The following is a 21610-nucleotide window of genomic DNA, read 5'->3' on the forward strand; positions in this document are numbered from 1 at the left end:
AGCGTAAGTTGGCAATAGGCAATCCAAAGTTCCAGAGTCAGAGAAGGGCTAAGCAGAGACAATCCGTGGAGCAAGCGTAGGTCGGCAATAGAACAGGTCCGTAGAGCGAAGAGAGAGCGTCACGTGATCCTAGATGAAACAGCTGTGAAGCAACGCCTTCGGTTTCCGAACTCTTTTTATCCCTGGAAGTAACGCACGTGACGGTATCACGTGGAAGTGAACCGAAAGTGTTGTAGCGTTGCTAGGCAACTAAGAGTCACATGATCCGTGACGTGCCGGGCAGCACTGGTCTCCGCGAAGGAAGCGAGTTCCTGGATTGAAGGAGTCTCCACTTGGTTTGCCACCGCCGTGAAGGGCGATAAACGCCAGCTCCGCCAAACATGCCACGCCGTGCCCTGTTGTGTGAAACGTGAGTGGGTAATGCTGTGCATGAATCTATGCGTGTGTGCTGGGGGGCGCTGGTGGAAGCGGAGGGGCGTGTCTTTGGCTTAGTGGTAGAAGCGGAGGGGCGTGTCTTTGGCTTAGTGGTAGAAGCGGAGGGGCGTGTCTTTGGCTTAGTAGGAAGCGGTGTGACATTCCTCTGATGGAAACAGAGAATAGATACAACCTTTTGCTATCGACGCCTCGGGAACGAAATCAATGGGGCAGTCGTACGGCCTGTGGGGTGGCAAGCCTTCAGCTGTCGTTTTATCAAACACAGAGTGGAAATCATGATATACCGCGGGTACCCCAGATAATGCCGCCCCACCATGTGTGAAACACCAGATGGACTGTTCTCCTCGACCATCAGAGAAACCAATGCCCCAAGAGCCCTTGCAGGGTTGGTAAAGTCCTCTGAATCAACCAAGCAATAGTGTTGACAGACCTCTGACTCAAAGGAAACCTGGCCCGTACCCCAGTTGATGAGTGGGTTGTGTTTCCTCAACCATGGGATACCGAGTATGATTCCAAGCTGTGGGGTTGAGATAAGGTCAAAGGATAACGTTTCCTTGTGGGTACCCTGAATGGTCACCTCCATAGGAGCGGTCTGTTGTTTGATTGGACCGGAAAGGGAAGAACCATCTACGGCCTGTACCGGTTCGGGGTGGTGTTTGGTTATCAGGGGTAGATTCAATACATTGGCCAAGGTGATATCTATGAAACATCCGGTAGCCCCTGAATCGATGACAATGTGTACTGTGTGGGAGCAATCTCTGGTGGGGTGTAGAAGGGCCTCGACTATGACTGGCCTTATAGGACCAAAGGTCGGGATGGTCTTGGAGGTATTCTGTAACAAGCTCGCCTTGTCCCCAGTTCTCAAGGACGAGCTTTCTGAAAACCCGAGTTCTTGGTCTTTGGGCGACAGGGACACTCTTTGACATAATGCCCATTGAGGCCGCAGTAAAAACAGGCATTGTCTGTCCTTCTATGTTCTCGCTCAGCATGTGTGATGGGGCTGTGTATCCCTCCTATTTGCATGGGTTCACTGGTGGGATCTGAAGAAGGAAGGGATTGACTGACAAAAAGGCTGGCTTCTGCCCGCCGCTCGGTTCTTCGGGCGTCTACTTGAAGTGTTAGATCTACCAGATCGGTGTAAGAGGCCGGGAGAGACGGAACAACTGAGAGGGCATCCTTCATAGCGTTACACAAACCACGATAGAACACTACCGCCTTTTTATTCTCAGGCCACAAGGTCTCTACGGACAATTGATTGAACCGCGTAATGTATTCTATCAGGGTTTGTCTGCCCTGAGTAAGATCCAGTAATTCTAAATCCTGGGCCATTTCACTCACCAGGAGGTCAAAATCATAGAGGGCCGGATGATCATTTTCCAATAAGGGGTTCGCCCATGTGGCCGCTATGCCTGTTAGGTGGGAAAGCAAAAAGGCTGCCTTGGTGGTCGAGTCGGGGAAGGACTGGGGTCGACAGAGGAAGTGGAGCTTGCACTGGTTAAGGAAAGTACGGTACTTCCTGGGATCGCCCTGATACCTTTCTGGGGCTGCTAAAGGGAATGGGGTGGGTATTACCACTGGGACCGGTGGTGTGGGAGGCATGGAGGGGCCTGGGTTTGGGGCGTGGTATCTCTGAACTCTGAATTCACCGGCAGTGGATGGCGAGCGCTTTGTAGGGAGTCTAAGCGATGGTGGATGGCCGTTGTAGCAGCCGCCATGTCTGTTCTAAGGGCTGTGACGGCTTGCATTAGAGCTGCATTGGTGTTCCTGGCAGTAGGTTCCGTCACCCGGACAACCAAAAAGAAGCTTCACAGTCTGTTATGACTTGCTTGTCGTGTCGATGATGAAACCTCTGTCCCCAAGTACCGCACGGGCAAAATAGTATTATTACTGCCCGAGCAATCTTTGCAGCCACAGGTGTAGAGTACCGTCAGCCTGGAACCAGGAACGCCGGAAGGACCCCCCTGACCACTGCAAGGCAAGTAATGAGGTTAGACAATGAACCTGATTCCAATAAAAGCAGTACAAGAGAACAGCAAAAAGGCTTACCCTAATACAGGTGGCACGGTTCCCAGGATGTGGTAAATAGGCAGGGGTCAGAATGGTCAACGGCAGTAGGCGACAGTTGTGACACAGGATGGCACTCCAGTTGGATGTCAATGGTACCTGAAGTAGCAAGGAGCATGGGCCAGAAACAATGACAGGAGGAGCCTTAAATCAGTCCAGCAAACGATCCGGGGTCAAAAACCATGAAGACAAAGTCAGTTGCAAGGGAAGATCCAAACACGTATCCAAGGAAAAGCCGAGGTCAAGGTTCCGAATAATCAGAGATTGCAGAGGTACCAAGAAAAAGATGTGGAGGAGTCCGTGAAGCAGTCCGAGGTCGAAGTAATCCTGAAAACAATGTCCGTGAAAAGCCAAACACTACTGATGAAAGCAGCTGTGAAGCGCTGGTTGAATGTCCGTTCACTCCTTATGAACGCGCAGGTGCGATCACATGATACGGTCACGTGACAGCGTTCGGTGTTGATGCTATGGTAAACACTTACTGGAGTCGGAACGCTTCCTGGACATGTGACTCGTGTTCCGCGTCCTGCAGCTCCAGTCAGGCCATTTCCTGGTCACATGATGGCTCGCGTGCCGAGCCCCCAAGCTGCGCCGGTACCGCAGGCACGGTATGGCATGGCCCCGCGGCATTCGCCAAGCAAGGAAGGGAGACCGCACTGAGCGCAGGGTATCAGTGGAGTGCCATGAGGTGTCGCCCACTCGCCGCCGTCGCGAAGGAACAGGTAAGTGGGACGAGGTTGGTTTGGCAGCTAACATGTGCTGTGCTAGCGGGGAAACTAACGGAGGCGTAACAGCTTCCACCAACTTCTTGAGAAAATGTTTCATTGTTTGGTTAAAACGTTCTACCAAACCATCTGTCTGTGGGTGGTATACGGAAGTGTGAAAGGTCTTAATCTGTAGGATTTGTTTAAATTCTGCCATCAACTCGGACATAAACATACTGCCCTGATCTGTCAGAATTTTTTTCGGAAATCCCACCCAAGATAAGAAAGGAATCAAATGTTTAAGAATTTTTTGGGATTTTTGGGATGTGTTGTTCCATAATGGAAATGCTTCCAGATACTGGGTAGAATAAGCTAGGATTACCAGGATCTACTTATTTCCCAGTTTCAAAGGCTCTAATGATCCTATAATGTCCATTCCAATTCTCAAAAAGTGTACCTCGATGATAGTAAGAGGTTTTAATGGTACTGGTAGTATTATATGGGCAGCTGTCTTTTGGCATAGGGCACAAGTAGTGACAAAGTTCTTAATGTTGGCATGTACTCCTGGCCAGTAGAACCATGGTATAATGTGGCTTTGTGTCTTTGCAGTACCTAAATGTCCTGATATTAAATGTGAATGTACCATCTCTAGAACAATCTTTTTGTGGCTCAGAGGATCCACTATCTGACTTCTAGATATCCCTTCTCGTGTAGTGTCCCCTTGGTACAAGAGGCATTGTCTAAGGAAAACAAGGACCCCTCTGTGACCTCCCTTCATCTTTGGAGATGACCTTTTGAAAATGCCTCTGATAGGATTGGATAGTTTTGATGTGCAAAAGCCACATCTGGAAGGACCTCCATTTCTTCCTTGGTTGATTTACTTACAGTGGGTGTCTCTTCTGGTAGACCTTTGGTGGCTTCTCCACAACCCTAGTGCCCCTTTCCATCAGTTCTTGTTCTTGAACCTCTGGGGGTTTGGAAAGGAGCGCACACTCTAGGATTCCCTGGGTGATTTTGTTGCCAGTATTCACACGATAGGTCGGTTTCCCATGGTTATGAAGCAGTATTTTTTAAATTACCATGATAGTCTGGGTCCATCACCCCTGCCATTACATCCAAGCTATATCTCCATGCTAGACCTGACTTGGCTAAAAGGCAGATGTATATGCCCTTTGGGGGGATACAATGTATCCAATAAGAACTAGCTGGCATTCTCTTACCTCTATGGTAACACCCATAATACCATTTAATTCAAATCCAGTGGATTCAGTAGTGGCTACAGTTGGGCTGGAAGCTTTATTGCTTATATTGGAATGTTTAAGGATCCCCCAGTTTATATAAGTTGGGAAAGATCCCACCCTGACACCATATGTGAGAGTGTAGAAGGAGGAGACTGACAATGAGGTGTCATTTTGTGGGCTATAAACGTGTATTGTGTAACTTAAGAAAACCTATCTCTCCCTACTTCTAAGGGGCTTGCCCTGCCTCAACCTAGAAAAACTTAAGTGAGCTGTCAGAATGTCCGTCAAAATGAAATGTTCTCGGTCCTCTGTAGGAAGCCAACACATTTTTCTTTTTTTATTGTATTTGGTTAAAAAAAGAAATAACATTTCATTAGAACCTTTACAATTATTAGTCAACCAATACAATTAAACATTCACAGAAGTGGAGAAAATAAACCAAATAAGGAAAGGTAAAAAAGGTTAATAACCATTTACATACAATAGCTTCAATAAAATAATTCCAATTCTCCCCACTTCTTAAAACCCACCATGGGACAATTACTCCCATCTCCTCTATTCGCGAATTGCTTTCCAATCAGTAAAAGAATACATTTGTCCTTCCCCTTTACCCAACACTCATCAATGATGTTCACATAATCTATTTTTCCTTAGTATGAGTCGCCATAACCCTATACCTCTCATACCCTGTCCAAAGCATTTCTCATCGAAACTAATTTAACAGGTTCAATTTTCCCAATATTTCAACAACTGTTGCGGTTAGCTGAATTTCTTGGCCTGCAATCATTCTTTCCCAGAGGTGTTCTGATATAAGACCATCCTCCTTAAGCATGAATCTTCTTAATTTCGCTAACCTCAGGCACCAGGTCCCTTCACACTCCATTAGAATGTGTCGGATTGTTTGGAGTCTTGGATTAGTACATATTTTACATAATTTGATTGCAAGTTCTTCTTGATTTCTTATTACCAAGACTTCTCCAGTGGGGACCAAGTTCAATCTCACCCGCAAAAAGTTGGATCTTATTCTGGGGTCAGGGTATTTTACTAAGTAATGGGGAAGGTGGCCTACATTTTTTTCTGCAGTCAAAAACGCATTGCGTGGCTTAGAGCTTCTCACCAAAGAAATAGTTTTAATCCAATCTAACCGATCCAGATCGCGGTTTACCTTAAGAGGGTTAGTAGTCAGAGTTTCAAGAGCTACGTCTACTCTGTCCAGTATGTTTTTTACTTTTAAGTCCAGCCCTCTCAAGATCCTAGACTTTGAGCCTTTCAGGTGGACTCTGACATCTTCATATAATGAACCTAGATTAGGAGACATTATCTCTCTATATAGTGCGATTAGCTTCCTTTCTGCTCGGCACTCTAAAGAGATAAGGCCCAATTCAAACTGCAAGTTCCAGCCTGGTGTACTCATAGGAAGATTAAGGGAAACCTTCCAGATTCTGCCTTCTATTCTGGCCCAGTTTGTACTCCAGAGTGAGGGTTTAGCTTCTAAGCCATACAGAATAACCGGAATTATTTTGGCTACATAGTATTTAATCATTGGCAAGATGGAGAATTTACAGTATTTAGCTGTTACGCTCACCTGACTCCCACGGAGGCGCTGGCCTGGTTCGCGCTGCTGTGACCTCTTCTAAGGTGTAGCGCAAGGTTCGGAAGACGGACTGGACCGGGCCCCCAAATCTGGCTTGTCTGGCTCGCAGAAGTATCCTTCTGTAGGCGAAAATAGGAGACTAACTGTCTGCAGGGTAATGCAATCGGCCTCCCACTTTCCCCTCTCACCCTCCTCGAAACCCTTCTGTGATTTCTCGTAGCGTCTCACCTTAGGGTCTGGAAGGACGAGCTCTCCATCCTGCTTCTGATGCAGGGGCGCGTTGGTATCCAGTTACTTCACTGGATTTTCGGATTGGTGAGAACCAAACTTGCTTGGCTTCCAGGTAAGTTTTTTTGATAAGAGGTTCCCCTTGTGTCCATGCATTAATGTACTAATGCTAGTGTCTTTTTCCCCATAGGGGCCGGGGTACGGAATGCTGGGGAACAGGCACTGACCCGAGATGAGAGGTGAAATCCTTGTAGAAATCAGGTAAGTCTTTAATGAGCATTTTTTGGTAATGTCTTTTCATTCGCTCATTAACGCTGATGTCTTTTTTCCCCTTAGGGGACGGGGTCCGGAAATGCCAGGATGCGGCGCGGACCCGAAATGAAGAGGGAATGAATCAACAGGTAAGTCTTAACATGGAGATTTAGCTTTCCTTATTCCCCTTCTCTCTCTCACCTTTTGTTCTGGTCTTTTTCTCCCTAGGCGCTGGGGCGTGACTGCGAATCCGGATGATCGCTGCTGAACATGGAGGCGCCCTGTAAAGGTGAGTGGAATGCGGCGCTGCAGCGATCGACGCGATGAGCTTTTAAATTAAAGTCTTCCTTTTCAGGATTGTCGGCGAGATGTCTCTGGGATGCGGATTTAGCAGGTAAGGACTTTTCCTTCTTCTGTTCTCTTCTTCTCTTCCTTTGCAGGTGATCCAGGATGCTGGCAGGCGTGGCAGAAGTCAGGATGCAGGAGCAGACACGGTGAGCGTCCAGCTGCTAGATGCAGAACAACGCGAAGCGCGTGTGGCTGTTCTGGTGGGGTTTAAATAGCCTTGGAAGAAGTTCCAGGTATGTATCCTTCCTCCAATCAGGTATGTATCCTTCCCCGACCACGCCCGGATGGTAAATTAGTCCCACAGGGAAAGTAGTTCCTTTCAGGCCTTGGTCTGCATCAGGTAAGTGCACCCAAGCATTCCCATAATGAGCCTGGCGCCTATGGCGCCAGGACTGATGTCTTTTATGAGCCTGGCGCCATAGGCGCCAGGACACTGTCCAAAGGGCCCCTATATGGGGTTGCTGGGTCCTTCCTTGGGGACTGGATGTCCGCTTTCCGGGACGCCGGGCTTGAACCGCCGGGCTTGAACCGGCTCCCCGGGAGCGGGCATCATGACATTAGCTTACATTTTTTTCATATGGGGGATTAGTTCATATGCCTTGGCGAAGATGTCATGCTCCTGGTTTCTCGGGCTGGCATAGATCTTATAGCCAAGAACAATTAGCTCTTCCACTTGTGGTATAGTCTGCCCATTCAATGACCAGTTTTCAAAGCTAATTTTCTTTCTTGGATGTTTAAACACAAGAATCTTAGATTTTAACGGGTTTAATACTAGCCCGGTTGTCTCTGCATAGCTGCCCAGTTTGGTCAGCAGTCTTTGGAGACCTTTAGCTGTTCTGTTCAATAGGCCTATGTCGTCCGCATAAGCCAGCCAAAAGATCTTACTCCCTTTAAGCATTGGGCTAGCCAGAGCGGACGGTTCTAAGTCTTGCCCCATATCAGACAGAAAGAGGTTGAAAAATAGACGAGCTCCCAGGAACCCCTGCCTTACTCCTCTCTCTACCTTTACTTCATTTGACAGATGTCCCTTGTCATCAACCTTACCCTTACTGTTGTATCCCTATGCAACTCTATTAACATAGCCAGTAGAGATTCTAGGACTCCCTTTAGTTTACGTTTTGCCCACAACAGGCCTCTGCTGATCTGATCAAAGGCCTTCGAAAGGTCTATCCCCGCCCCATACAGGGGTAATTTTCCTTTCTCAGCAGAGGTCTCGCTCACTAGGCTCAGAATTAGCCTATTTAGCGACATGGAGAGGCCCTTTCTAAACCCTGTTTGAAAGCAGGACAGGGCCTGCACGCTATCCACCCAGTCTGTGAGCTCCTTAACTATCAGCCTCATAAAAATCTTACTTTCAATATCCAAAAGCGCGATTGGACGGTAACTAGCGGGGTCAGTCCTACCCCCCCCTTAAAGAGTGGAATGACCGGCGCGGTTTTCTAAGAGGGTGGGAAGTGTTTTGTAAGCAAGATCTCCCCAAATAAATTCCTCAAGAACCCAGCCCAGAACTCTGGTTCATTTTTAAGAACTTGATACATCAACCCCCTAGGGCCGGCGGCCTTGGATAGCGATGAGCTCCTGATCATCTCCGCAATTTCCTCCTCTTCCAGGGCCAGGGACCATTTGGTCTCCAGCTGCATTGGCTCCCCTTGCTCTCTTGGTTTCTGAAAGATGGCTGACAGATGATTAACCCATTTGGTTTCTGTATCCAGGTTACACAGGGAGATATTTAATCGCTGATCCAGTTGCCCCATTACTGACCAAAACCCTCGAGTATTGGTTACAGCCACAAGCTTCAACATCTGTTCACCATCTTTTTGTAATCTAGCCATTCTATGATTTTTTGACCAAAACCTGTGCTTACTCCTCATACCATTTGCTTCCTTTACGAGTCTGTCTGGTGCCATATTCAGTTTTTTAAGGCCCCGAAGTTTACTTCTCATTTCCCTCTTTCTGATCATAGTTTCCTCGTCAAACTCATGCAAATGGTGTTGCTTGGCTCCTATTAAGGCATTCTGGGTGGTACAGTTGACCAGATAAAACTGATGTATGTGTCTGGATGGCAATGATGTATCAGGGCAGGGTTTAGAATCATCTTCAATACTTTATTCAGTTTTTCCCCTCCTCGACCATATTTGACTAATCTAACTCTACCCCCCCTTCCCTCCAGTTCCTGCTTATGTAGCCACTGCTGATGCCCATGAATATCTGGGAAGGATAACTCCAGCCTGGCATGGTCGCTGCCCCTCTCATGATTTACTGTCAATGTAGATGTTCTTGAAAAAAGGCTTGCGCTGATGAAAATGGTTCCATATCATTTCATTGCGGGTTCCCCTTCCCCACAACCTCCCCATTTTCTTAAAAAAATTGATGTTTTAAAAAAAAAAAATATTGGCGGTAAAAAACCCAGCGAAAAAACATCCCGCAACGAAAGGACGTCGTACCATGAAAATATAGTCAAGTATATATGTTGACTCTCCTCGTCTCCATGTCGTGGTGGCTCCTTTTACCCCCTTCGAACTCCCATTTAGCATTTCGAAGTCCCATGAGCTCATGAATGCTAACCATTTCTGCCCTCTTCTAGAGATTTTATTCACTGTTAATCCCTCCTTTTCATTTGAGCACTCGGCACATATGGAATTGAAATCCCCTGGCACGATAATATTAGCCTTGCCCAAGTCTGACTTCACTATAGACAATACACCCCCTAACATATCGAAAAATGTGTCGAGTGTGGAAGAGGCCGGGTTCCAATAAACATCTACCACCACCACCCACGGATTTTGGATGTCAAAGTTACGTTTGATTTCGCTGGCCAAGATGCCAATTTTGTTCTCAAAGATCACCTTAGCATTCCTCACTGAGCTGTTTCTAAATGCTATCAAAAGTCCACCAGCTGGTCTACTCAGTGTTTTTTTTCTTGCATGTAGGCAATGGATGGTAAAGCCTTCTATTTCTATTGCATTCACCATCCAAGTTTCCTGGAATATCAAAATGTCCATCTTACCCCAAAGGTGATCTTTAACTTTTTTGGCTCTAAAAGTGCTGGAACCCGGCATATTCCAACTCACTACATGCAGGGCAGACTGACTAAAGTTGTCTTGACCCCAGGCCTATACTCGTCAGAACTTGGGCCAGAATTTCAGGGAGGGCAGCCAATACATTTTCTTCCTTCTTAAATTCTGCCATGTCTCTACTGCCCTCTTTACTTTGGAATCCAGAGCTTCTTTCTTGATTCTGAGAGTTTGTCTGTACAAGCCCTTGCCCTTTTGTAGTCTCATTCAAATTAAGTTCAGTATCATCTTTAACCACTCTTAGGCCTTTTCCTTTTAAATCCCCTAAAGCTTTTACAAATTCCATCATAGGCCTTAGTAGAACTCAACCCCAATTCAACCATATAGCCGTTTTTGCAGTCGGGGAATTTGACATATTCTATGTCCCCCGAGGCAAATATATACAAGCTCTTTACTTTCTTAAACTCCCCTAAGATGGTGTTTCTGCTTAGGGATTTATAGTGTTTGTTCTTTCGGGTAGATTTTAACCACAATCTAGGAGCTTCAAAACCAGTTTGGTCATCCTCTTGTAGAGGCCTATGTACCAATGTCCTGTCCCGGCGAAGAGTGGATCCATTTTCGTGTTGTACAATCTCTTTCGATTTTCCTGCGCCGTTCCATATCCCCTGGATTGTCAGGGACTTATCGCCAACCTTATCGGATACAGCCTCATTGAAGTTGATTCATTTGCTTGTAATAGCTGGACTCACTGCTTTCTTCGGGGCTGTAAGAAAGATCGGCGCTATTTTTAATTTTGCTCCTCTTGCATCCGTGTCTGCGCTCTTGACCACCAATCTTTCTTAGGTGTCTTGATTTGTGTGAAAATGGGAGCCAGTTTCAGTTTTGGGATTATAAGATCCCCCTCTTTTTGACTCTGAGAATTTTGGCCTGAGATGGGAAGGTGCTCTGTCTGGATCCCCACACACGCGTACAAGATCTCGGGGTCGCTTTCCACTGTTCTCTGTTGTAATGTCTTTGCAGCTGACTGAACTCTATTTGGTATCGGCAGAATATTTGTCTAAGACCCCAGCTCGCTTGTTAATTTAGCAGTTCCTTTATTATGGATAGCTTATTTTGCCATATCTGGTTGAGCATCGATATTTGCTGTATTGATGTTGTTCACGAAGTTAAGGATTCCTGCATTTTTGTTTTTTTGGGTTTTTTGATTTTTTTTCTTTGTTCTTTTTGATGTTTTTCTGGGTGCCCTTTTGCCCTTTTTTGCTCCTTCCTTTCTTTTTATTCTCCTGCTCCTCTTGGCATTTTGGTTACTCGCAACAATCCAGTCTGGATCAGCGGCAGCCCCCATATCACCAATGACTTCCTGGCCTTCGCTGCTTAGACTCCTTTCCCCGGCTTCCAGCACTTGGGCTCCACCACCTGAGCCAATCTCATGAATTCCTCCAAGGTTGATTCCGACAGCGGAGTGTCATTCTAGATATTAGAAATCTCTGATGATTCACTCAGATCTGTCTCCTGTGGTCCAGGCTGCCGGAACTTGGTCTGGAATAGGTCTCAGATTTGGGATCATGACGTGGCATCCTCCTTTCTGTTTGCCAGGGAAAGTCTCTGTATAGAGGCGATATCTACACCCTGCTTGTCCACTTCGATTTATATGTCATTTAGCATGGGGGTGATGGAGGAGATGGTTGCATTCTTTAACCCCACCATCGAGGAGTCACATTTGGCTACTTCATCCGTTAGTTCAAGGAGAATTCCGGCTTGGCTTTGAACCTCTCCTTTTAGCAGTTCGAACACTGACACTAGTGAATTTAGCACAAAGCTTAACGCCTTTAGGGTTGAGTTGTCCGCCTGATGGTTTAAATGATTCTCCTTCTCTCCTTCGGGAGCGGGTTTCTCCAACACCAATCCCCTGTTATCCTCTAGGAGTTCAGAATGAATCTCCAGCTCCTCTTCCTCATTTTCTGGGCCCGTTGGGCCTCCCCGCTTTGGGACTTCAGTATGACTTAAACTGGCTGTCCTCTGGCTTACTTCCTCTGCTCTTAGAATTGGCGAGCCCCAGCTCCCTTCTCTTAAGTCGACCGCATCATTTGAGCTTTTGTGTCTCTTTTTGCCAAAATATTCTTTGATCTTCCTTTGAATATTTTTTGTTGTGACCGTATATTCCAGCCCTCGCTTCCACTGATTTACAATTGCTGTTTGTCCAGTTTGAATTTCTTTTGTTTCAGTCTCTTTCATCGGGGTTTCATGCACCAATGCTACTGAAACCACTGGTTGTTTAATTTGCGCCGTTCTTTGGTCTCCAGTGTGTGGGGACTCCAGAGTCGTTGAACTCACCATTGGGGCTATATATGAACCATTCCCATCTGCACCTTTTGCGGAGTCGAGGGCTGCGGTACTCCTCAGCTTCATTTTGTTAATAATCGACAGATTAGATTTAGAGGGCTAGAAGAATGTCTATCTAGCCTCCGTAAAAGGCCCCTCACTCCGTTTTTGCACACACTCCAGTGACACTGGCCAGTTAGTATAGCAACAATCCCCGGTTTTTGCACTAACAGAACGGGATCAAAGGGTAACCCCCAACAGTCTCCCGCTCTACGGCTGGGCGCGCCCCCATAATTGAGAGTCCCCAAGATCTTACTTGCGGGTAATTACAGCTCTCACCTGTTAGTCTTGGCGCCGGCCAGCTCCAACTTCTCCTGGTTCCTCGTATGATTTACTCTTTGATCCAATACCCTGTGGCTTCCCGCAGCTACAGTTACAGCTTACTGCGATATCCAAAGTTCCACTTTTCCCTCCACTTCACGCCTACCTCTGCAGCAGGCCAGTGGAGGGGACCGAGGGCTAACAAACTCCACCTTAAAATCTGTTACTGCAGAGCATAGCCCCTGAGTCACCAGAGCCAAACAGCAGGTAAACAGCCAGTCAGTAAACACGCACCGCCCTTTTCACCACAGCGGGCTTCACACCACAAGGGCTAGGTGCGCCGAATTTAACTTCCTGTCAGCTTCTGGGGGTGTGGCTTCGCTTGACAAATGCCTTAAAGGAGAAGGCAACACCTTCTCTAAGTATGCGGCTCCTCTACAGGATTCACAATGCAATGTTCAATTCAATCCCAATCCAGAGCCACAGCAGGTAAACAGCTAGTCAGTGAACACGCACCGCCCTTTTCACCGCAGCAGGCTTCTAGCCAACTAATCTAGCCCTAACACTATAAACATACGTCTTTAACTAAAAGGAGAATAACTCCCTTCTCCTGGCTGCTTCGGTCCCATAGTAGCAGTAACTCCTTCAATGACCCATCACAAAGGAACAGTGGAATGACTTCCTTCCCCTGGTCCTACTATAAATGTCCTCCACTGTGGTCTTTAAGCACTCTGTTACTCTGTTTAGAAAACTTGGATTAGTCTCTTTAACTCCTTTCAAGAAGTAGAACAACCCATAGCCTTATTTGGCTTCCATTGAACACTCTGATGATGGATATCTTTTATTGGGTTCTCTGTATCTTTCTTGTATGTCTCTCTACTGGTTTCTATATTGTATTGAGGGGATTGTTTCCCAAAGCTCTTAGGATTTCCAATGTCGTTTGTCGGGCTGCAGCGACGAGGGAGACAACTCCTGATTTTTTCTGTTTTAACAGATATACTTGGTGAATCACTGTGTTGAGGGAGATGGTTCCCATTCCACTCTGCTCAATCAGTGGTATTGGATGAACCACTGTAACGAGGGATTTGACTCTTGATGCACACTGCTTGGGCAGTGGTATTGGGGTGACCACTGTGACAAGGGAGATGACTCCCGATATATACTCTGTTTGAGCTGAGCCTTTTCCTTGACCCTACCCTGTCTTCCCACAATTCCTGACCCATCACAAAGGAACAGTGGAATGACTTCCTTCCCCTGGTCCTACTATAAATGTCCTCCACCTATGGAGCAGGGTTCTCTCCTCCTCCTTCTTGCTTCCTGCTCAGCAGGCTGGTGGTCTTGCGTCGTTTCTGGACCCGATGTTCCACCTTTCTGCGGTCAAGCTATCACCAAGTGAGTCGGTTCCCTGCTGGCTCCCAGGACGCTCCAGCAACAACCTGTTCTTCTTGTCCCTATCCTGGAGAGATGTGACTGCTTCAGCTGCAGCGTTCCAAGTTTGAACTTCCTGGGCTTCATTCGTGTTCTCCTGGCTTCTGCGATGAAATCTCCTTAGTCCGGTCTTGCTTTCTACTTTATGCTGTTGACTCCACCCTTGTGCAACATCAATACCGTCTTGGAAAGTCTCTTTGGCATTCTTCATACCTACAGTGAGCCACCTCGTTACAGTACCTGGCTAGGGGTTTATGTGAGGCTTTTCCCCAGGTGGATGTCCTTTTACGCATGAGGGGAGTCCCTCCCTATGAGATCCTACTCATATTACCACCCCTAGGGGGACTGTTAGGTAGCGGCATCACCTTCCTAGCTACATAGGAAAGGGCTCCCCCCTCTGGGGATACATGACAAGACCTGGTGAATCTAATTTACTTTTTTTGTTGTTGCTCAAAGTGGGTTTTTAGAGTATTGATATACTCTACTTATGGCATGGCACTTGAGCCTAATCATCAAATTGGCAAGATATACAAAATAAATATGTCCTAGCTTTACATGGTTAGTTGAAAAGCAAATGATTCTGAATTTGTCAAGTTGAATCTGCTTGCATTTGTTTCAATTATTGTAGAGATTCAATATGTCAACATAGTTTTATCGAAATTCCCCAATTCAATTTGTTTCAATGTCATCATAGATCCATAACATTATAGTTCCAGTTGCTATTTCTCATTGAACATTTTATGTTTCAGGTTCACAGTACCAGCCCAAATCCTTCCAGAGAAATCCACCTGCATCTAGGAGAAGATATCAAGTGGCCTCCTAAACCGAACCAAGAAGACAGTGGATGTTTACCATGGTTTCAGGAATATAGTGACCAGTCTACCAAATACAGTTGTGAGACATGAACAATAAGTTTTGAAAAATGCAATTTTTTGTAGTCCTTACCTTTATTTGCCAACAGTTATTTTGATCAGTGGCTTCAGAATCTATGTGAAAACTATACTTGTGAAATATAGCACTTAATATTTTGAATCTTTTTTATAGGCTTGCTCATCTCCATTCCCTCAGTTTAAAGATTAATGTCTAATCTAAATTGTAAAATTTGATTGAGGAAGCCTTCTCTCATCAATCAATAATCTTAACAGTTCATGAAATGGCGCAATTAGATGTTGCAAAGGCTCTTGTTAATATCAAAGGTCCTCAATAATAAATATGCAGATACATCTTATACTGCCTGTCTGGGGTAAGGTACCATCTCAGTAGAAATTGAAAGGCATTTTTCCGAACGTGGGTTCCCAAGGATGGAAGCTCTCTTCTAAATATTGAACATAGGATTCCTTTGGGTGGGGTTCAGCCAGTCACTCCAATCAAAAAGTAGAGTAAGCAGATTTTTGGTATAGAATGCCGATTGCCAGGTTGTCTTTGATTCGTCTTGTATCTCAGTATAAAAAGTTGCTTTTCATTTAATGTGAGGTCGCAAATCCGTTTCCAATTTGCAACTGTGCGACATTCATGTATACCGAATAAAAAGAAGCAGCTATGCAGCTAAATATGGAGACAAAGGTAAACATTTCTATAGATTCTTGTGTTCTATGAAGAGTTAGAACCTGTTCAAAAAGCATACAGGATTCCCATTGGGACAGCATTATGTTTTACCCATATTCGGCCCCATAGCATGATTTTGTGTTAAAGTAATTTGCTCCCATTGCTAACTGGTGTCACAAAAAGGTCTTCTAACAGAAAGCAAAAGATTGACAAGCATTTTTTTTCTTTTCACCATTCAAACATAGCAAAAACAGCACAGCCAGTGAACTAGAGGAAAGTGAGCTGTTTCAGTACAACAAGTTCCTAATGTGATTGTTGTAATGTCAAAACTGATATTGAAAAGATTATAGGATAAGAGGCTTGTCAGAAACTATATTTTAAAGAAATCTTTTGATACAACCATGGGTGATGAAAGTTATTTTGCATGCTTCTGCTTTTGACGTCACTGTTGCTTGCCTATCCAGTTACTTTCATTGTGTGCCCAAAAGCAATAGCATTCGGAATCAATATATTGAGCTTGTTAAGATGGGAGGCCCTTCCACCGCAGCAGAAGGTATACTTAAAACCTATTTTAACCTTTAAATTGTATACTGATTGTTTCCTAATAGGTTCATTTGATGAGTTCCCAACCCTGTTCTTTACGCTTGCCTGCTTACCTGTTTCTTTAATGACTGGTGCTATTCAATGTTTGTATATATAAAATAGTGTTTTAAAATTATGTTTTTTTAAACCGAGGAGTGCATCCAAGCTGTATATTTAACTCCTCACTATTGCCATAAGACTGGCCAAACAAAAGTCAGTTTGATGATAATAAAAAATGTTTTTCATGGTCTGGCTCCCTTTAGGATATGAATGCATCAGAGGCAATGGTGGATGAGGTTGTAGTGGCCAAACATTTGTTTCTCCAGGTGGCAGAAGAGTTGTGCATTGTTTGCAAAGATATATGGTTCAGATCCATAATTTACAGTGCCACTGCATCTCCTTCTGAGTTACACACAGTAATTAGGTAGCAAAACACGTGGCACCACAAAGGACGTATGCATTACGCAATCTTCTTTGTGTTACATAGAATGCATAACCTCATTACTATTGATTTACCAGTTTCCATGAACAGAATAGGAAAATCGATCCCTGGAATGTTTGTCATATTTTTCCAAGTTGCACCGATTCTCAACCTCATGAGGATAACAAATAAGGTGTTAGCATAAGGGGTCAATGCAGGGTAGGCAAGAGAGGTCAATGCAGTGATACTTTTTTTTGCAATAGTTGGCACTGATACCATAAAAGCTGTGTATGGCTTCACCAGTGTCCTTCTACAGTATGCACATCTGGTGAACCCAACTCCTATCGATCATTTGCCATGACAAATGTAAACCAAAGCAGACAATAAGGCAAAAAACAGTGCAGATTTTGCATTCCCCATTACATGCTTTAACATTCTGTCAACTGCAGACTGCGAGTCATGGACCATACATGCACTACTGTTACTCAGAGTGCATTGCACCCCAGGTCTCAGTAAAATGCAGGTGTTGCAAGGAAATGCACTGCTTGCTTGGAAATACATTTGTAAATGTCCACTGCATAGCAGATTTAGGGGTTCAAATCATGTACAGTAGAGGAGTCCACTCAATCCCTCACATTCTTGCTGAATTAACCTCCCCGCTTGACCCGGTCCTCAAACGAACTAAAAATAGTAAATCTTTAGCGCCTTAACACTTATTAAGTAGTCTTGATCTACGACATTGCATTTTTGTTTTAAAAGTACAATTCTTAACAACTTACAGCCTCTCCTGGAATATTTGCAAAATATGACTAAGGGATTTTAAGTAGAAACATGTAATTTGAAGCATGCTTGCCACAAGCTCATGTCAATGGCAGAGCAGCCTCGAGGGCGTATTGTTGGAGGCGAACCGCACATTCAGCCAGTTGTCAGCATCTACGGCTGAGATCATTGTTTTTTGCAAAATATTTATAGGATCAAATATTGGGTTCGAATTTCAGCACAATCTTTCAGTGGCCACCACATATTCAATCTTTAATCTCATCGCAAATATATGTATTAAAACTCTTCAAAGCCCAGCACGCCTTTCTGAATTTTCGGTGTCACTACCCCTAACATGGTATCCGACCAACCATACCCCTAATTATATTGTAACCATATTTAACTTACACAGCAATCCATTGTTAGTCTGGTTGGAGCCAACTAAATCCACATGCATACATATATTCATCCATGGGTCAGTATATTGCACTATTTGGAATGGAGGGTGCAGTTCGTTCTATATACCTGTTCGCTGGTTGTTCTAGGAAGAGCTCATTCACCTACACCCTCTTTTTGACCTTCAAAACGTGTTTTGCAAATAAAGAGATAGGAAGATACATTTTGTGTCGTTTGGAAAAGCAGATTTCTTTCGGTTCTAAACCTAGGTAGGTATAGGTAAAACCTAAAAATGTACTATAGGTGTAAAGAAGAGATACCTCAAGAATTAAAAAATATGTTACTGATACACCAACATATTAGAGTTGCCTTGATCCTTTGATTAATGCATAGTATTGGGTGCGATTTAGCTTCTAAAGTGCACTTCCACATACGTAATCAGTCTTTTGGCAATGACCCCTTTGATGAAATACAGGGAACATGGGAGTTAATTTTATTTGAAGAGTTTTGTTGATTCTCCAAAACAGGAATGTAAGGAGAGAGTTGATTCACAGGAGCGAAAAATATTAGCTGGGTGTATATGCCACTGCGTGGCGAGCAGTAGTTACTCCAGCACAACAAGGGAGATAGTAGCATATATACACTGTCCATCAAATCTAACTTTAACAGGAGATTTAAGCATTGTCGCTTTTCCCAACAAGTATAATAACAAAGCGGCAGAAGGTTTACGTTTTTGAGTAAATTGTAAACAAATTCAAATGTAGTCATATTAAAATGAAGGGCATTCTAGAAATTATAAACAATAAAAACAAGGCCAATGCATGGCTATCTGCTTATTATGCCTGTGAGCAATGGTTAGCTTCCATGTGATATGAAATATAAATTCCAACCCATATGTTAATCATACTGCACAATGTTGCATAGCTGAAAATACAAATCACGATTATGAATATGATTAAAGTACACATTTATGGGAAACGGGTTTAGCGTTAGATGCATATATGTGCATGGCACCATTTCTCTTTGGTGTCATAACTATCTCCAGGTAATAGTCTCCATTAAGCTATACAGCCTAGGACATAAAGCTGCAAGCTGGATCCACCAAGTTCAGTTATTTCGTTTCTGTCAAAATACCTTTTTGTGACAGGAGATTTGAAGATGCTTAATGTTTTTTTATTCACTGTGACTTCAGGATAGAATTATTTTCATTAAAGTGTGGTCATGTGACAGAGGAGTATTTCTCATGTAAACTTGTACAATTATGTTTGTGTTAATGCTGTTACAAATGCCAACCTTTGTATTACAAGATTTAGTAATCCTGTACTAACAGTATGGTGTAGATTATGAAATATTACAAGTGATTGTCAATGGCCTTAAAGGTAACATTCCCTGATTGGTCGTATAGAGCCATCTTTAACATATGCACTTAAGGACTGGGGAGAATCTTGCTCAATGAAATGGGCTGAACATTGCAGCACTCTGTTTTCAAACTGAAATGTATATAACAAGTTGTATATTTAAATGTTTGTATATGTGTTTAATTTATGCTATTTATATTTTGATGTCATGTACATTGTATCATATAACATTTTCGAACGTGGGGGGCACACAACACGATGTACTTTGTTCAATTGAATAATTAGCTATTAATCTGCAAAATAAACAACTTACTTTTCAAAATGTAATAATGTATGGTTGGGTGGATCAGATTTGATCGACTCAAAATTATCTGAAAGAGTTGTCAGGAAGACATTTGGATACCAATACTCACAGATCCAGGGCCCATTTGACTCTGAAAAGGGACCTTTAACACCTTCCTTTGTCCCTAGAGGCTCAGATGTATACAATTCAGCACTGATTCAACTCAAATCCTTTACTTGTATTCTTGCTTATCAGAACACTTACCTATTCCAGTGGAGCAGTTCGGATGAAACGAGCAGTAGCTTCATCAGGATATCACTTGTCTAAGTATGAAATGAGTTTGAGTTGGGTTACAGCTGAAAAATACCCCTATGTATTTGCAGTGTTTCTGCGAGTAATGTACAGTGTTTTGGAATTACTGTAACTACTGGAAGGGCTAGAAACCCCCATTCGCTGTTCATGCTGCACTAATCAACACAACATGTATTCTCTGGTGGTTTTTGAGATAAATATTCTCTGTTTAGGGTGTAAGCCAGTCTTACATTTCATGCCAAATTCTTTCTGTAAATCAAAATGTTATCCTTTGTATTCATTGATTTGTATAAGTCCCAAATGGTGTGGATTTCAATGCTTTAATAATTCATTTGAACTTTTATAAAAAAAAATCGGAATCAGATGTTTGGTTTATCTTTTGTAAATAAACTGTGAAATAAACTTGTTTTAGAATTGACTGGAAAATGTTGTGGGGAATTTTCCTTGAAGAATTCCAAAGTGCATACTGTTATTAAATCAGCAAATATCTGTCATTTACTCCTTCGAGCCTTAAAGACCTATATGGATTTTTAACCACAACTAATATTTCTGCATTTCAGCTGGATATTATTAACTAAATCTAAAGGAAAATAAGATAGTTTACAGAACCTAGATGCACAAATTTGGAATGTCTAACATGAACAATAAGCAGAAGAGAGAGCATAAAACCCATATGTAAACAGAATTACTGATGTAAGAGTTCAGCGATTAAAGATATTTTCAAAAGAACAGCAGCCGTCAACAGAATTTCCACAAGGTGGGTGTAGAAGTATTTATAATGGGGTGAGGGCACCTGAACCTGGGTTGAAAGGATTCAGAGGTGGAGGGTTTGAGAAACCATAGGGTGTCTCCCCACTAATCCCCGGGGATCTTTCTCTCAGTTGGCCAGGGCATCCAGACCCTGGGGGTGGACCAGTGCAGTAGGATCACCTGGGTGAGGGGTCTTCGGGTAGTGGGGGTGAGACAACCGATGGCAAGACATGGTATTCCCCCGTATTTTGTTTATCCAACCCATCCACATGATACCAATTAGCTCTCCTCACACGAATAGAAGGCAGAATCCAAAGACACACACAGAGCAAGGTGGAACACGAGAATGAGCAGGGCTTCTGGGACGAAGGGAAACCTATTGTAGCAGAGCGAAGAACCAAGGGGCGAGAGCAGCTGGTTGGAAAACCCCAGAGATCCCTACTGTAGGTTGTTGCCTCTGACAAGCCACGAGAGATATGTGGAGAAGGCCAGATCCACAAGTGGAAACTGCATTGTGTTTCAAGGACACCAGCAACCCTCCCGGGTGAACAGCAGAGTTGGGGAGGCGAGGCCAAGCCTCTGGTACTAACCTTGACTTGTGAATTGGAAATCATAAAGCAAAGAAGAAACGCACACAGCCGGTGAGTTGGCAAGCGACCTGAAAGACCGCTGTGTGTTGAAGTTTCAAATAGCAACATTTTATCATAAGCAAAGGCTGCACGTGTGTGAATGAGACGTGAGGAAAGTCAGACCTGTGAATAAACTTTGAAGTAAAAGGCAGCTGCGAGTTCAGTGATACTAAGTAATGGAGTGAACCGGCGAAAGGAAGTAGCCCGCTCGAAAGTCTCTGAGAAAGGTAAATTGTTGGAAGTGAGAAAGCGAATGTACAGCTAATTGAACTTGTGTTGAGGAGAGATCGAGCGATTGATTTACAATCAACAAGGTTGCAGAGGCTGCAGGGCACTCTGAGCCTTGTAGCACCACGCGAGCTTGAGGCTGCAAAATCTACTGGCATTGACTGGCATACTTGCAGCCCACTCGCAGAGCTGATACGAGTCGAGAGGGCACTGTTCTCTGTTGAAAGGGATCGTGTGGAAAACGCAGCTTTAGGCTTGAGGCTCTCCGGGGGGAGCCGGGGCTGATCAGCATGGTGGAAGAAACACTCCTTGTGCGCAGTGGTCACCCCCGCCTTACGGAGACCGAGCCGTGCACCCTTCTCGCCCAACAATCAGCCATGATTACTCCCGCTACTC

At 44.2% G+C, this 21610-nt stretch overlaps 1 protein-coding gene across 3 annotated transcripts in view; it reads left to right on the top strand.

Moving 5' to 3' along the window:
- The window catches only part of FAM149A (family with sequence similarity 149 member A), a 331701-nt gene extending 311596 nt beyond the window's left edge, over positions 1-20105 (top strand). For all 3 annotated transcript variants that reach the window (XM_069631543.1, XM_069631542.1, XM_069631541.1), the window contains one exon: positions 14701-20105. In XM_069631543.1, the coding sequence (XP_069487644.1) occupies positions 14701-14774 (74 nt within the window). In that variant the 3' untranslated portion in view covers positions 14775-20105. The remainder of the gene's footprint in view (positions 1-14700) is intronic.
- The last annotated feature ends 1505 nt before the right edge of the window (positions 20106-21610 follow it).

The sequence above is a fragment of the Ambystoma mexicanum genome, chromosome 6q, assembly GCF_040938575.1.
Source record: "Ambystoma mexicanum isolate Mex_15411 chromosome 6q, UKY_AmexF1_1, whole genome shotgun sequence".
NCBI classification, from domain to species: Eukaryota; Metazoa; Chordata; class Amphibia; order Caudata; family Ambystomatidae; genus Ambystoma; species Ambystoma mexicanum.